General features: G+C 42.4%; 1 protein-coding gene across 1 annotated transcript; it reads right to left on the bottom strand.

Annotated features, from left to right (window-relative positions):
• Positions 1-9,050: 9,050 nt before the first annotated feature.
• On the bottom strand, positions 9,051-16,929 carry LOC142971883 (ras-related protein Rab-18-B-like). Its single transcript, XM_076112614.1, has 7 exons — positions 16,755-16,929; positions 14,503-14,558; positions 12,239-12,300; positions 11,897-11,969; positions 10,683-10,801; positions 10,090-10,156; positions 9,051-9,353 (listed from the first exon to the last, which is right to left on the bottom strand). Exons 1-7 carry the CDS (start codon positions 16,820-16,822, stop codon positions 9,184-9,186), a joined length of 615 nt encoding a protein of 204 aa, XP_075968729.1. The 5' UTR covers positions 16,823-16,929; the 3' UTR covers positions 9,051-9,183.
• Between the last annotated feature and the right edge of the window lie 937 nt (positions 16,930-17,866).

Consider the following 17,866-nt stretch of genomic DNA (forward strand, 5'->3'; position numbering starts at 1 on the left):
AACGTGATATGTTGCAGCAAAATGCTGTCCCATTGGTATTTACACCATTTCAAGCCCTTACAGTCTCTCACACTCAACCATTTAACAGGTGACGTCAGTAAATCCCTTAGGATTCAAGGTGGAACCACGTTCCAAGGAGCATCGTTGAATAGCGAACTCTTGAGAGTTGGAGGAAGGTTGAGCAGAGGAGCAATGCTTGATGAAGCCAAACATCCACTCATCCTCTGCAAGGATCAACAGGTAAACATTGATAGGCCAGTAACAAAACTCTCTTTGCTACAGGGAGTGTAAGTTTATTTGTCTGTCATGCACTTGGTCATAACTTAACGTTTTTGGCTCCTTTGTTGCATTTTGTTTAAATTGTTATGTCTGTCTGGGTTAACAATTAGGGGCCGGTGTGTTAGAGCCAAATATGGTGTTGTAAATACAACTGCATTTCTCCGTGTATACATTGGGTGGCTCTGTATTAATGTCCTGGGCTCAGGTGTATAGGTCCTGAGCTCACCGTGGTTGTCAGGTGTTTGACCCCGGAAGGGCAAAGGGTTTTGACCGCTATACGCTATTGTGATGTGTAAATGCAACTGGTCGGTGGAAAGAATTGGACCTTTTATACGTTGTTCCACAACAAAGAAAATAAACGAACTATCTATCATTAAACAAACTTGTCTGTGATGATGTACCTAATGCAACGCACATCACTGGTAATCTAGACGTACAACGAGCGCGTCAACCAGGTCACTCCAGAGGCCTTAGGGGGGACATTGGGATTGGGCCATAGTATTGAATGTCGCAAAAAATTCATGAAGTCATAGTATAGTAAGTCAAGAAAAATGTTAAAAAGTCATAGTACAGTATGTCGAAAAAATTATTATAGTATGTCGAAAAAAGCAACAAAAAAGTTGCAGTAATAAAAATGTTGCAAAAATTTGAATAAAGTCATAGTATAGTATGTTGAAAAAAGTCCTAAAATGTGTATAAAAAAAGTCATAGTAGTGTAGTCGAATAGATGTTTCCCTATTTTTCCAGTCGCTATATGAAGCTAAGCTATTTGGTTATTGGCTGTGGCTTCATATTTATGTTACAGATATTGGTTATCAAACGCTCTACAAGACAGTGAGCAAGTCGGACCAGAAATGGATAGAAACAGAGGAACATCCTGAACAGTGTTTGCACCTCTAATCTGGTCTGTTCTGGAGGCAGGAGCTATCCCTTGATCTCCATCCAGTGGAGGTGGTAATGGATGGCAGCTCATGACCTCACTGAAATATATATATATATATATATATATATATATATATATATATATATATATATATATATGTGCTACTGTCTGCTGCTTCATTGGATGAATGTAAATATTTGAGCGCAGCACTGCTGCATGCTGGGAGGCCGAGCCCAGGCATCCATCACCATAAGTGAATTTGTGAGCTGCTCAAGGCCCTGGTAGCGATGAAGCAAAGGTTTGGAACTGTGGGGAAGCAGGATCACGCTACACCCACACACTACTGTTACACTGTCTGTCCACAGCCACAGGAGGCACACGAGGCAGCGATGTGGTGGAGGTGGGGGTTGGACTTCTATTACAAGCCCGCTCTGGGCACAGTGTTTGTGAAAGAGAGCTCTCCAGTCTGTGCCACTGGATGTTAAGACAAGCTGGAGCTCAGCAGGGTAACAACATGAGCCATATTGCAACTGGAGGTGGCGAGGTGTAGACAAAACAGCCACCCCAGTACTGTAGCTACTATACACCCCGCTGCTCTCGCACACAGACAGTCACAAAGGCATTGCATGCAGGCAGCATAAGGGAACGCTCACATGCATGCACATCTGTTTAGCAAGTCTGAGGTATCTGAAGGTGTCGGTTTTCTCCGACATCTACGTCTGAAACAAACAATCAAAAACTGTTCTGGGTTAAAACTGCAAGAACAGCATTGCCCCACAAAGCCAAAAGAAAGTCACTGCATATTTAGTCAAAAGTGAGTTTATGCGAGAATCTGACTTTTTGGCATTTGTTTAACCATGTAAAAATGATTAGGCCATAGAAATGTGTTCTAACAACTCACCAGAGAGTCAAAACAAGAGAACTTGTTCAACCCCAAGGCCTGAAACCGTGTTCAAGAACTCTGTTAAGAAAGCTTGTGAGATGACTTCAATCCTCAGCTAGCCAACTAATACTAAATTGAACTACTTCTTCCTACCTATTTCCTGTGATTAATAAAAATCAATTTTGATGATCTGACATCAGTAACTTAGTTCGGTACCCCACATAAATGGGGCAGGAGCTAACCCCGTCATAACGGAGGAACAAAGTTATAGCAGCTAAAGAAGTCCTTCTAAAGGGTAACCAGTCCAGCATAGCAGCAAGCATCTACGCTTCTGACGAGGTTGGATGTCATCTATATTAGTGCAGTTACGTTAAAATAACTTAAATGTATTAAATTGTGAATTTGCGTATTAAACAAGAGAGCTGAAAATGCATTGCGTTTGTAGATACTGCGTAGCCGATGTCTTTGTAGCGCTGCATTAAACTGCAGATTTATATAAAGCCTACGATCAGCAGTAATATGGATGTGGAATATTTCATTCAAATTTCTTGTTCATCTGTTTGGCCCCGATTTGTAGTTTCTTTGTGATTTCTCTTCAGCGCACAACAACAAAGCTGCACTGCCGTGCTTTTTGGGCCATGCTGACATGGCCGACCCTGATAAATCTCCACTTAAAGATCTGCTTCCTCATTTCTTGCTCTTTAAGTAGCTTTGAGTAACCAGAGATCAAACAATGTTCTCTCTCGGGCCATTAGACAGAGAGACGTACCTGAGCTTGAACCCTGCTAAATGACTTTTGCGAGCGATACTGATTACAAAACACTTGTCACGCCTCTGTTATTCCACATAATCTGATTGAAAGGGAATCCCGCGACAAAGTGGATATGGGATACACACAGCCCGCATTAAATGAAACCCACGTACATGTGAAGTGGTTTGCGTTTGTGTGACCTGGGTATGATTTCCTTGAAGAGAGCTTTATTTGACTTTAGCTTGCTGGTGGGGAGGGTGGGAGAGGTAGAGGTTGGCTTTGTGTTCTCAAATTCAATTGTCCACGATACAGTCAAAGAGCATGAGCTGCCTGTGGTTTGCAGTAATAAACCTAAACTCGGGTTACATCCAAGGCGCAGAGGAGTGCAAATGGTCAGGAAACAAAACACAGTGATGTGGACCTGTAATAAGGTTAAGGCCTCAAGCTACAAGAGCCTGCAAGACCTAAAGAAAGTGCTAAAAAGTTCATCCTCTGAACTCTGTCCCGAAACTCCGCAAGGCTGAGGTCTGGCCTGGTGGAAAAACAGCTTCCAAGAAGAAACAACGGATCTTGCAAGGCCTTCCAGACCCCCTTGTCTCTTCAAAGTCAGTGAAATTGGGGTCTTTAGACTTGGTGGTTTACAACAAATTCTCTGGTCCAACCCCAAAATCCAGATCGGCTTGGCAAAGAAAAATAAGCAGTGCAATTACAACACAGGGGCCAGATTATTTATACAAAATAATGAATTTGTTTCTATACATGCCAATCATCTCACCCAAAAGAGAGTTTATTAATGTGGATTTTTTTTTCTTTTCACTGTGAGCAAAGCACTGCAGTTGGAGCATGCGTCCAGTCCATGAAAGTGTTTGAGGCATGTGGAAAGCTTACACCCATCCCTTGTTGATACAAAGTGATTAGTTTATTATAGAAGCCGAAGGCCCGGGTACATGGGTATTTGCTTCCATGTTGTAGCGGTAGCATGAGTGAGATCCGGCTGGGCGTCCTGACACACTGAATGACGACGACGACGGGGCCGCAGAATCTGAGAAGGAGAGGCGGCGTGTGGCCAGAGATATGCCACACGGGACGGGAGCGCCGCGAACGAGGGGAATTACGGGTGGTGGGATGACGAGTGAAGTTACTCATCCTTCCATTTCGTTCCGACAGGGCAGCAGTGGCCCTGCCGCCGCTCTGTTTTTCGGCCCTTGCGCTTATTGACACAGTAACCTGAGGCCAGGGAGAACGCAACCCCCACTGCGAGGTGAGTTTTCTCTTCGAGGGTGAGGAGGCGCTGTCTCCTTGCTTTCTTTAGGGCCTGTACACAGGGCGCTGTGTTTTTGAAAATAACAAGAGTGGGTTACAATACAATCATTTAGGTTTAAATTAGATTGACAGAGTATCAACTATGAGGAAACTCAATTACAGCTCTATTACTAGCTGAATTGACTTACATGGATCCGAGGCCAGAGGTTCACACCAAACAAGGATCGAGGTGTCCTGCTTACCCGGGGCCTGTTCTTATTAAGTTATGGGGGTCTGGTGTGATTGATGGGTACACATACCGGCCCGCTGCTTCTGAGCATGTAGGTAAGCCTATGTGTTGACAGAATCCAGCGTCATTCTTGATAGGACCCCCCCCCCCCCCCCCCCCCGAAGATGTTTTTACTCTGTACATTTAACACTATGACCATATTCAGGTAGTCTCTTAAGCTGAAATATTATTTCATATAAAAATACTGCCATGCCCACACAAGAAGGTTCAAGGATTGTCATAGTGAGTCAAGAGGAGGGGGGGGGGGGGGGGTTGACTGACTTCTCTGTAACCCAAAAGGCCTCCAGCAGGTCACACAGCTCAAAACAGATCAGAGTCCTGAAACAGGACGCTCCCATTGCCTGATGAAATGTCAAAGGGTCTAAATGTAAACGGGTGCAACAATGTAAACACAAGGTTCCGAATAATCAAAGTGTTTCCACCTGCAGTGACAGAGCCATCAGTTCTGGGCATGCCGGTCATTACCTCACAGCCTTCTGATGCTCAGAGGGTAACCTAAGAGAGGCCAGAGCTCGGCTTTGGCTGACTTTTGGGGGAGGAAAGAGCGGGAGCAAAGGGGCATTTTCCTCTACCTCACCTCAGAACGTAAACAGTGAAACACTCCGCAGACCTACAGGTGCCTCGCAGTCTTTAATCCCAGAACAAGGAAGGTCGTTAGGGTAAGAAAGGAAAGAAAGGTTTGAACGTGTTTGCAAAGGTTCAACCCCAAAAGTCGAGGGCCCAAAGAACTCAGTTAAAGCGAACTCCGAGAAGGCCTGCTGCACCCGAGTACCATCCAGACCTATCACGATCTCATTATCACAGGGCGGACCTCATGGGGAACATATTAGTCCCTCACCACAATATACAACTCAGGTGGTTGTGGCAGAGAATGATCTTTTCCAATCATCCTCTCACTCTCTTCTTCGCTCCTATAAGCCGGCATGGGAAAACAATTACCCGATAGCAAACCGGCAGCGAGCATGACAAAGTGAGTGACGTCTGGGAACCCAACACCTTATGAAACGATGCCCGACGTCTCGTAACGTTTTTACGCATGACAGCATGACTGCTCCCCTGAGGGGCTCGTCTGAACGCTACGCCATACGGCCCGCCGCTGCGACAGGCAGGAGAGGAGGAGCAGGGAGACAGGACTGTGCTAATGAGAGCCAGATCCGCTGTGTTAGCTTAGGGCCCGGCTGCATGCAAGACAGAAAAGCGGTCCATCAAGCTGCCCCTGCAGAGCTGCTCACAGGCTTCTGAGGCAACAAGGTGGGGCAGGACAGGTTTGGCATGTTACTAAGTCTGGATGTGCAAAAAGAAGAGTTTAGTTCTCCCTTTCCATTTCCACATCAGCCGATCTTCCTTGCTGTTGCTGTGCCGCCAGTGGTAGTCTATGACACCACAGTAGAGACACTTCTACTTTTGACCCATTGCCAGTGATGGCGTATATCTATGGGCGACCAGGCCAGCGACCAGGAATGACATTTGTCCTCATTAGGTCCTGTTTGAGGGATAGCAAGGTCAGTCTGTCCACCACTTTGGTCCAGATTGAAATATCTCAACTGCTGTTGGATGGATTGTCATTAAAATCGGTACAGACATTCATGTCCCCCACGGGACCAATTGCAATAAGTTAGGTGATTTTCATGTAGCGCCAAGTCAAAATATGAATTTCTCCAATACCTGCAAAACTATTGGCATTCCCATCAGCCTCTAATTAAATGTTAGCATGGTAATATGTGAAACTTAAGATGGTGAACATTACGCTTTACCTACTAAACATCAGCATGTTAGCATTGGCCCCAGTGCAACTGCGCTGCCTGCACTGTCTATATTTGTGCACTTGTGACATTAGCATTGCTGTGCAGACGCACAAAGCCACGAGCCAGGCTGACCCGGCGATGGGACACCTCAGGTTGTTCTATATGTTACTTCTGCGATTAAATGCCTAATTAAACTTGTTACATTAACTTCTAGAGACGAGGTTAAATGTTAAAGCAAGACACCATTAATGTCAAGTACTTTCAATTACTTTTGCCATAGTTCCGGTAAAATGGCAAAAAATAATAATAAATCTGCAACATTTTTGAAAACTGATTAATCAATAAAACAATTTATCAAACAAAAATCTCCTCTCTCTCTCTTTTCTATGTTTGTGAATTAATATCTTTGAGTTTGGAACTGTTGGCTGGACAAATCAAGCAATTTGAGGACGTCCACTATATATGGTTTGTCGGGGAACTTGCAACAGCAATTTTATTTCTTCAATTTATTTGACAAAAAAATATTAAATGAACGGAGAAAAATTTATTTGCTGCCACATTTAGAATTAAATTCTGCACTAAATGACAATTCCAGTATACTAAAATAGAAGCATTGTTCAACTTTCAAAGGGCAGTGAAGGGGGGGGGGGCTTTCAGGAAGGCCACCCCCCCCCCCCCCACACACACCTCATGATGTGGCTGTAAAAGTAATGCGAATCGACCCGACTTTGTAAAATATTCACAGGAAATATAGAATCTGTCAGCTCAGCCCCTTGAGTAGCTGACGTTTTTCCAGTGTAAGCATGAGGAAACAGCAGCGCTACAGATCAGCACATGGTTGGACCACATAAAGGCATTATTACGCCGTATGCCTCCGTTGTTGTTTGACCGAGACATATTTCCAGGCTGTGGCAGGAGATGAGGGATATGCTAAAAGGGAAGAGTCCTCGCTCTCGCTGCCAGCCCCGACCCTTTCATAATCGCCCAGGAATTATGCACATCCCAGTTAAAGCACTGGTAGAGTGAGTTATGCCTGCGGTGGTGTTTCCCCGAGTAGTCTGCCAAAAAGATGATTTAGATAGATCACACGTCTGAGGGTCTGAGGGTTCCTCGGACACTGTTTGAACACGTCTTTATTCTGGGGACAGAGGAATGCGAAGGGCGCGGAGTGAAAAACTCATCACCTAACAGTGACATTTCCAACATGGCAACCATGACGGCAAAGTCATTAGTCATCTCTACTGAATACTCGGACATTTGAGCGAAGAAGTATTCCTAATAATTATACAACCTGCTCCTATGGAGGTAGAGATGTTGCGGCTCGGAGTTGCATTAACACCAACGCAGTTGAATTCGCTTAAAAAAGATCTTTATTTAGTTTAATACATTGGGCGGTTTGTCGTGAAATATGTTTACATTCAGCTTTACAATTCATACAGGAATTCTCCCACCAAATCCCTAAAATACACACAATTTACAAGGTACACATGTTTATACATATTTCTGAAGATTAAATAAAAGAAAGCTATACCAGTTAAATAAGTAAAAGCCTACTTCCTTTTTGTTTATTTATACCATTAAATTCAAATGGTAAGCATTGTTTTATTTTCAGCTAAGTATAAGTTAACGTGTTAAAAGTAAATACGCCTCTGAAGGCCATTCACTGGACAAACAAACACAAATAAATGGCACGCAGAGTTCCCCATGCAATTAAAAAGAGATTCAAAAAAAAGAAAAATTAAATTTGTGATAAGACATGCTTGAATCCATGTCGTTTTCACCATCCCGGTTACAAGATCAAACTCTCAGAACTACATTTACCAGAAGACACACCAGCACTCGAATACTACAAACAGGGTCAGAGGTCAGGGGTACAGTACATTTAGAACTGCTTCTCGGATACAAACACAGAGATAGGAGTGCTGTGAAATCCATTAGCAATATGGAGCACACAGCTTTTTCTTTGATTTTCCAAATTCAGTGGAAACACCCTCATGACTCACTGCACTGTCTAATATTGAACACTTTTCCTTTGTCTCTGTCCAGTCAAAGGGATCTTTATGAAGAACCATGGTGGTGCTCGTGTTATTACTGATATTGTCTGTCTGAGTGAGGGACTGCCAGTAGGTCGCACTCCATTAAAGCAACTCGTTACTACAAAGGCGTGCAATTTTAAAGAGGTTCCCTCTTCTTCGGCACCCAGTGGAAAGCTTGCTAGTGCCAATCTATTGGATTTATGCACTCTTCAAAACACACCAAAAAGTTTGAAGTCCAAGTCAATAAAAGTAGTAAAACGTCATTCCAGACAGTTGGTAACTCTATTATACTCTGAAGAAATGAGGCAGTTGTGTGGACAACAGAGACACGTGATCCAAGCCTTTCAAGAGTGGTGAGATGGAAAACAAGACGGCTTGGCTTGATAAGCTTCTCCATCAGCAGCATGATGTTCATAGAGTCTGGGGGGGGGGGATCAGGATAAAACAAAAGACAGACAAAAGACGGAGAAACGTCGGCCCTGCGTTGATACAGATGTGCTCACTAAGGCGAGGTGCTCCGAGGACAATAAGCATGCTGGAGACAAGGGAGAACCCTCGGTCAAAAGTTTTTTTTTATCATTCTCGTTATCATACTTCAGACACTTAGCCGTGTGCCTGATGAGCTTTGGTTTGTACTTTTAGATTCCCTTCATATGTATGAAGTGAGAATGTTAAAAAAAAAAAATGTTGACCAAGGGACCCCAAACTGCAAAAAAAAAAAACTAACTCAAAACAAAACAGAGGAGAGGAAAACTCACTCAAATTCCATTTAGAGGAAGGCTGAGCTGCATTGGCATTTAAGCGCAGCGTTGTTAAAGCGTTGTGTGCAAAAAAGTAGTGTCTGTGTGATCACAGTGTGTGTGTGTGTGTGTGTGTGGACGGTCAACCCTCCACTGCCTACATGTTGAGGAGGGCGCTCAGTTAAGGACAGCACACTGTGGGAGGGGCTGTTTTTTCAAGTGTGTATGCTTGTGTGGCACTGTGTGTGGTACTCACATGTATGTTCTGAACATACGTGTGTGTGTGTGTGTGTGTATGTATTAGCATGTGTTGTCTAGACCAGGGAGCAGTAGCCACTGCAGCTTCCGGCTCCCGCGTCCTCGTCGGTGAGCTGGACCCCTCGGCCGTGGGTCTCGGTCTGCCATAAGCCGGGAGTCTGGATGATCTTCTCCACCAGCTCCTCGAACGCACACTGAACACCGTCCCTGGTCTTTGCACTCGCCTCTGGGAGAACAGAGTGTAGATGGGGAGGGAAAATAAAAAGGAGAAAGAAGGGGGAGGAGAAGAGAAAGAGGCAAAAAATAAAATAAAAAAGGAGTGAAGGGGGAAAAAACAAGAGAAAAAAGTGAAGTGGATTAAAAGAGAACGCGGAAAAGAAGATGAGATACAGATCCGTTGTCTGCATCTTGATGTCATCATCTGTTTGGGCTCCCAGAGCGGAGGGGTGGAAAATGTCTCAACAATAACTGTCAACCCCAGACGCCAATAGTGAACCCTTGGAGGTTATTAGGGGATATAGTCAACACCTGCTCCACAACACGACCATATCCAGAAACATTAGAATAGTAATAACCACGGCATAAAGAAATCAATCTTATTTAATCAAGCCAAATCACAATTAATACATTTTTGAAATGACTTAGAGAACTTTGAAAGATCTGAGTGAAATATTTCGATTTTCACAAACATTTCTTAAATGACATTTTTCGGTAGTTAGAAGATTAAAACTAGGTGTTTAAACTTTAAGTGAAAGTCACGACTGACACATTTGAAAAATGAAACTACAGGGGGAAAAGAGAGCGCGCAGAAAGTGATATATGACGCCCGTTTTATTAATAGAACTATGCAAGCATTCCTCAACAAGTATGAGTTATTTCAAAAGGCTGTTTCCCCCGTGTAATCGCCTGCTGCAGATCATGCCCAGCAGGTCTTTGTAGAGCAGGGAATCCTCACGACTTACCTATAAAAAGCGTGGAATGTTTTCTTGCAAACTTCAGCCCTTCGGCCCTGTCTAGCTCGTGGTTTTCCTAAAACAAAAGGAGAGGTAATGGCTTATTTGAGGTCTGCCGGGCGGAGCTGTCAGCTACTGTGGTCGTCACAGGGCAGAGAGGAAAAGTGATTTTCACAGACAAAGAACAGGACACAATAAATTCATAAAGCTCTACTTAGTGGCCATTTTTATCCCCACTGACTGATTCTGGTATCCTGGTGAAGGACCAGCTGCCAAAAATATGAAAGTGGGTCTGCCACGGTTATTTAGTTCTGTAATCTGTCAACTGGCTGTAAGGTGATTCTACTTATTTTTGTCAATTTCGTTTTTACCGTTCTGTGGAATATGTCTATATGAAGTAACTGTTCTTTGCATATCTAGATACAGAAAAACAATTTTAAAATTTGTCAAAAAAGTGAACATCAAGTGAATGTTTTTGGTCATTAAAGCTCAACCCAAACCACACGGTACAAGTTGAATTAAATATCCTGATGTGCTGCTCCGCTCTAATCCAAAAACCTTGTCAACACAAACATTTGATGCAGAACCACATACACACTCACCTTATCAATTTTATTTCCCACAAGCATTTTGACGAGGTCGTTCCGTGTGCAGTACGTCTCGAGCTCGTTGAGCCAGGTGTCGAGCTTGGTGAAGGTATCCTGACGTGTGACGTCATACACTGTGCCGAACCAAAGAGAACAAGACGTGGTCAGAATGAAGGCGAGTACGTACACACACACACACACACACACACACACACACACACACACACACACAGGACGCTTCCTGGAGGACTTGCTCATGCACAACTGGGGGAAAGGTATTGTTTCTGGATTTTTCCATCTCTGAATCCATCATACAGGACAATTTTGCAACATGGGGATTATTATATCAGAATAATCATGGTACTGTCTTGCATGACAAAGATTTGAATGTACACGTACATGACCAAATAGAAAGACTGCGTGAGGTTAACTTCAGCAGTGATTCAGTCTGACTGGCCTTGAAATTAAACTTCTTGTGGGACTGCAGCGATTGATTCTTTTAGAAATCAAGTATTCTACCAATTATTCCATCGATTAATTGAGTAATTAGATAAGAAATACTTTAGTAGTATTATTCGTTTTTTTAATTTTTATTAAAGAGCAATAGTAAATATACAAAAGAAAAAATAAAACAGGTCTCTAAAATTTTTAAGAAAACTCAACTTTTTTCTTCTTTTTAATGAAAAGCACATCCCTTATAACACATTTCTTCTGAGTTATTTAAACTTTTGACACAAAAAAAAGATCATACCACTTATTATGACAAAATAAATAAATAACGGCATCAACTAAAAACACATGGTTAATAAAACCAAAGGGACTGAAAGCCTGTGATAGTATCAGATGGGATGCTCTCATAAGGCATCATTAGAGTGCTCAAAAACCATAGGCTGCAGAGGAAGTCTGTTTAAGAGGTTTAACTTAGTTCCTGTGTGTGTGTGTGTGTGTGTGTGTGTGTGTGTGTGTGTGTGTGTGTGTGTGTTCATATACATGGTGTACATGCTTGTCCATATGAGGAGTCTGACTAAAGGGTATAAACTAACTTCCAGAGAAAGAGGCAAGAGTGTGTGCGTGCCTGTGGGTCACAGGATGAAAAGCAATCACTGTAGTTTTTTTACAAGCAGGGGTCTGACTCTGTAGTGAAGAGGGGGCACACACACTCACACACAAATAAACACACATATATACACAGGTGCTTGAGCAGTGATGGCGTCAACAGCTTGGCTTACCCAGGATGACTCCCTGGGCACCGCGGTAGTAACTAGGCGTCAGGGTTCGGAAGCGCTCCTGTCCTGCAGTGTCCTGCAAAAGACAACCAGCTCAGCACTACGGGACACACTCGCAGGGCAAAACTGGTGGCTCGAACAGAAGGGAAACCAGGCAGGCGGACATAACCAACAAGGAGGACTCCTCTGTGTCCCCCAACGAGCATGTCGGCAGAAACGGTGTTACGCAAGCGCCATCTTCTGGGCATTTGCGGGAACAGACGGATTGGGAGTCTGGAGCTCTGACTGACAGACGAGCCACAGTTTTGTTTGATGAATGTTGCCGACTCAGAGTCTGCCACTTACCCATATTGCCAGCTTTGCCCTGTTTCCGTCCACAGTGATGGTCTTCACTTTGAAGTCAACGCCTAGACAACGAGAAGCAGGTCAGTCACTCATGCCGTCGTGATTACCTCATCCTGCTCCAATCCCACTATGGGGACTCTTACAGATTTGGCCAATTACTGCCAAGAATATTATATCACTGCAACAGACTATAATTATCTATGATGGATTGTCATATGTATACCACACGTTGTCTCTGAACTTCTGCTAACCCCAGCTTTTCAGACTGGCATCATGCCCATCCCATGTCCTGTATTTAAATGATGTGTATTCATATCCACCACAAAGGGACGGTGTGTGGTTTATTGTCCTGAGCAGAAACTAATACAGGTCTGTATTAAAAGAAAAATAAATTAAAAAAAGTCCACCACCTGTGAAATGGCTCAGAGAGCCATGATTCACCCCTAAAAATCCCACCAGGTCCCAAAGCAACAGACATTTACATGAAAATGATAATGTTGTCCCCCATCCCCTCGACAAGTAAATCTCCTCTATTGCCTTTGTGCAGCGTCTCGGTGTGCAGAGCGTGCAGTGTCTGGATGACATATCTGCCTGAGTTTTAGCATCCACTGACAGATTTACCAGGGAAATGTACACTGGTGTTGGGCTTGTTTTTACATCTGGGACTAGGGAGGGGAGTTCAGCTCCGAGCCAAAACAGAGGAGGAGAAAAGGGGACATGAAGACAGGCCGAGGATATATGACATACAGTATGTGTACCGCACACACATATATATATATATATACATATACATATACATATATATATACATATATATATATATATATATATATATATATATATATATATATATATATATATATATATATATATATATATATATATATATATATATATATATATATATATATATATACAGTGTGTTCACACAGTCAAATCACATCGCTCTTCCTCGAGTCCAGCTCGGTTGCTCAGATACTGGACCAGTCTCTCCTGCTTTCAGTCTGTATAAATTCAGACAGAGAACATACAGAACGGCATCTGTTTGTAATATCACCACACAACAAGATGCCACTACTGCTGGAAGTTTAAGATGGGCCGATCTCCGCAGGCCACGGTGGACCAGAACGGCCCTTCATTGTATGATACACTGAGAGCGTTACCCTGAATTGTCTCTTCTTCACGTTTTGTAATGACTGCACCCAGAAGTAACTAGGTGGAAGCGTCGTGACAGCAGGCCTGCTCGGGACTGTCTGACAATCATCTGTGACCTCATCGAGACCGAAAGATGACTCTCGCCTATTTAATACCTTTTGGGTCAAAACACTGTGTGCTAATGTGACAAAGCTATTGTCACAGGGTATGTATACAACCCCAGCTGAACGGCTTTAGGTGGCAATGACGAAAGGCATTAATTGAGATCGAGTGATGCCGGATTAAATGTGATTTCTGTCTGAATGAGGGAACTCGAGTCAATGAGGGAGAATTTGCAGATCCACCAGACTTTGGAAAAACCTCCACTTAATTATGAAATAATGTACCAAGTAGTTCAAAAGTTCACTGGATACGATGCATAGACGTGTCTGCTGCAGGAATGTTTTCCAAACACCTCATTGACTTTGAAATAAATCAAATAGATTCGTGGCGGTGAGGTTGTGTGGTGCTGTGGTGACTTTGCTCATACCTTCTCACAGCAGATCTCATGACAGGCCACATTAGGAAACAGCTCGACTTTGATTCCAGTATTTCAAAAAAAAATGTACTTAATTTCAGATTTTTAATTATTTGCAATAAATACTGGGTGTGTAATGGGCACACCCAGTAAAGTAAATGTTCAACATCACTGTAAACTACAACATCAATAATAAACATATAGTGAAATGAATGACAACCAAAACTGAACATTATTGTTGAATGAATTTCTGGCTCAGATTTTGCATTGGTTAAAGTTGTATTTTACGAGTGTTCTCAATAAAGTGGCTACTCAGTGTACGTTAACACGCATTTCTACTTATCGGGTGAACTTGCACTTACAACAGTGGATACACTTTGTCCAATTCTTACATATGTGGGTAATGATATTTATCAATGAGCTAATATATTAAATATGAACTATTTTGTTTCACCTGTCATGAGAAACCAAAGTGTAACCATTAAAGTGTGTTGCTCATATCGACTCCACTGATAACAGTCTTGCAGTTACCACAAACCCAAACCGTACTTTTATTTGTCTATTTTATAAAGTGAGCTCATGGGTTACTCACCTATCGTTGCTGCTTGCTCTGGGTCAAATGTGTCATCTGTGAATCTCAAGAGGAGGCTGTTGACAGGAAAGGGCAAAATAATTAGATTGAGACTCATTATGAACCACTAACAAACACGGCAGACAGGCTTTTTTCCGTACTTCTATTCCACAGACTGAGCAAGCTTTTGGTCTGGAATCAGGTTTCCATTTGCTTTGTTCACATAACCCGTCTTTCGGCACCAGGCGTATCGAATTCTGTATCTGTATCTCTTTCTATTGATCTCTCTGTCCTTAACTTGCATTACGCATACACGCTCCAGATGATATCACCGTTAAATTGCACTCAGGTGGACAGGGTTCACGCAGCTATGACTAATCAGTTGCAAAGGCCTTAATCACTGTGCTGATGATGGGGATAAGTAGACTCCTTTCACTTGAACCAAGCATAATTCTCTTACTTTTCCTCAAGGGCTATTAGGAGGGATGCAGCCGATGAGCTATGCTTGGAGACAGCCAAGTTAGAAATGTGTCCTGCGTGGGTCAGTTGTTCAAATGAAACGTGTGTATTCCTCGCCAAGCAGACATCTCCCTGGTGATTTAAGGGCTTCTACAGATTGCAGGGAAACAAATTAAATATCTGTATGCTGTTCAAAACTTAGTCCGGGCAGTGTACCTGCTTGACAATAGCTCAAGGCTGAGGATAATTTAAATGACATTTGAAACTATTCATAGTCTGCATTTGTTTATTGTATTAAGCAAAAGCCAATTTAATAATAATACAAAAGTACGTTCTGGAACAACGCTCTTGGCCTCAATTATGCACTAGCAGGCAGCGTACAGTACAGCTGCCCACAAAACTCTCCTGTTTTCTGGAAATATAAGCAAACTTAGGTCTATATTATGGCGTTGGCATAAACTCAGTCGATACAGAGCTGTAAGCAAACTACCAGCACGATTTTAGACAATGTGAAGAAGAAGAAAAAGGACATTTCTACCGTTAAACTAAAACAGACACGGACCCAAGGTTAAAATTACAATCGTGTGTTACAATAAAAAAAAATGATCCAGATAGGATAATGCCAAACAAAATAGTGAATAGAGGGAATAACTGACAATAGAGAAACAATTGGATTGCTGACATTCTCGGATGTAAAAGTGCATTAATCAGTACAAAGATTTGAGATTATTTACAACCTTCTGGGCGAACACTTGGATCCAAAATGAAGGGTATTCTCACATCCCATAATATCTGATCCATTTGTAATAATGCTGAAGATCCCACTCTTGTGATTACTACACAAAAAAAGCACTACACACTTTGGAGGTTCGTGTAACGGTGTATTTTGAGAACCTGAGGCTTGGTCGTCAGTCTGAAAGTGAAAGATGATTTGTGGCCAGACAGTTCCCTTCAACAGAGCTTTGGGCAGCTCATTACCTATGTACCATGTTATCACAATGGAAGGCATGCTGTACTCAGTACCATGGTTTGCAATGTGATGGTTGATGGCTCAGGCTGGTTATCGGGATTCCTTCCTGCAGTCTGAACCACAGTCTTGGAGACCAGCAAACATGACCACGCTCTCTGCTGGCATGCTACACAATGTACACTGCCAGAATAGTGTTGGTAAAAACACTAGTCTGCTTTGAATATTAGGTTAATTTGTGGTTGCTAACAAGGACCTCTGATTACCACATGGCAAAATCCACTGTGTGGTATAAACTACAAAGCGTTTTAGTCCTTCGAGAGAGGCCAAGTTTCACTCAAACATGACCTCTTAAATTGCAGACATTGCCTGTTGAACCTCCTCATGCTGGAGAAGCTAGCGCTACTGATACAGTAAGAGTAGATAATGGTTCTTGCATAGCCATCACAATAATTCACAACAGTGACTGCTCATCATGTCTTCACTTAAATCTCCTAACACACGGTAGGCTTAGATAACTGTCCTCGCCCATGACCGCATAGCCACGAGGACCAGGCTGAAAGGTCTAGATTATTGCAACATCTTCAGAAACCAGAACAAAGATGATGTCACACACAGCTCCTGTTAGCAGCTAGCACACCACAAGCCTTATGTCATCTCATAACGTCATAGTGTTTTATTTATTAAAGAATAGGACAACCACAGCCGAGTCGTCCAAGTCATATTAGAAGTACGCATTATCTTTTAACCTCAGATTTAGTTGGCCGCTGAGCTAACGCTAGCTATCTGACGTTAGCAGTGAGCCACGACATCATTTTCTTCGGAGATAACTAACGTTACAGCTTACCTGGACTTTCCCACGCCACTTTCTCCTATTATCAGTATTTTCAGCGTCGTTAGTGTATCGTCTTCCATCTTCCTTGAACAGTGAGTTGTGTTACTGTCGATAAACGGCTCCGACAGCCTGTTTAAAACGACGTTCCTGAGCAACTTGTGTTCCTGTTTACAGCTCGCAGCAGAGATAGTTTGTGTCTTGGTAAGAAGACTCACTTTGACCATATCCGGTATGAATTGTTGGCACTTCCGCTCGGTAGGCTGCACATGAATATCATAAGACCTTTTCTTTATGACTACACAACAAAGCACACCCCATTCATACCTATACACTACCTGTATAGTATAAGAGTTACTCAAATGTGTGTGAGTTACTTTGAAATGAGACAAAATTGGTATCCACCATGTTTCTGTCAGTGTTGCATAACATCAGTAAAATGTCTAATGATTCTCATTTGCATTTTATAATTTTCACACCTCCAAATATTTGTCTTATTACCACTATAAACTGTTACATAATTACTGTGCATAAAATTCATGCTTTATATCTATTTCTACAATAATATTTAATATAATTTTATCGGTGCCACTACCACAGAACCATGAGGAATGCCCTTTCCCTTATCAGACCAATTCTTTAACATATGAGGTACCCACTTGATTGAGGCAAAAAAAAAAGAAAAAAAAAGCTAGTTGGCATGACATTTAATTGATGTAAGGGTTTTAGTAACAGGGCTGAGACAAATACATCCATCTTACGCTTAGAAATCTTGCAACAATAAATAAATAAAATGGCCTGAGATTGACCACTACACATTTTCAATAGTTATTTGTGCTGAAAATGGCACCGATTCGGGGGAATGACCCACTCAGACCTCCTCTGTACTGTATGAACCCTGTCAAACTTTTAGTAGAAAAACACAACTTGTGACCCTCCATAAGTCTTACCATGGCACGATACGTAATTGATGTCATGGTGCTTACTTGAATTATGTATGAACTCATTGTTCATGTGATCAAAGTGTTTCAGTAGAAATTATCTTTAAAACATTGGAGCAAATCTTCAGCTTTAATGTGTCACCAAAAATCTTGTTTCTGATTATTTTCTTTTCAGAGAACAGGGGC

This window comes from Anarhichas minor, unplaced genomic scaffold (genome assembly GCF_050575085.1).
Source record: "Anarhichas minor isolate MPS153535 unplaced genomic scaffold, ASM5057508v1 ptg000050l, whole genome shotgun sequence".
Classification (NCBI taxonomy): Eukaryota; Metazoa; Chordata; class Actinopteri; order Perciformes; family Anarhichadidae; genus Anarhichas; species Anarhichas minor.

Coding starts and splice junctions, on each gene's coding strand:
- LOC142971883 (XM_076112614.1), bottom strand. CDS start 16,822: ATGGAAGACGATACACTAACGACGCTGAAAATACTGATAATAGGAGAA. Junction 10,157..10,682: donor TGGGAAATAAAATTGATAAG/GTGAGTGTGTAT, acceptor CTTTTGTTTTAG/GAAAACCACGAGCTAGACAG. Junction 9,354..10,089: donor ACATTCCACGCTTTTTATAG/GTAAGTCGTGAG, acceptor CTGTTCTCCCAG/AGGCGAGTGCAAAGACCAGG.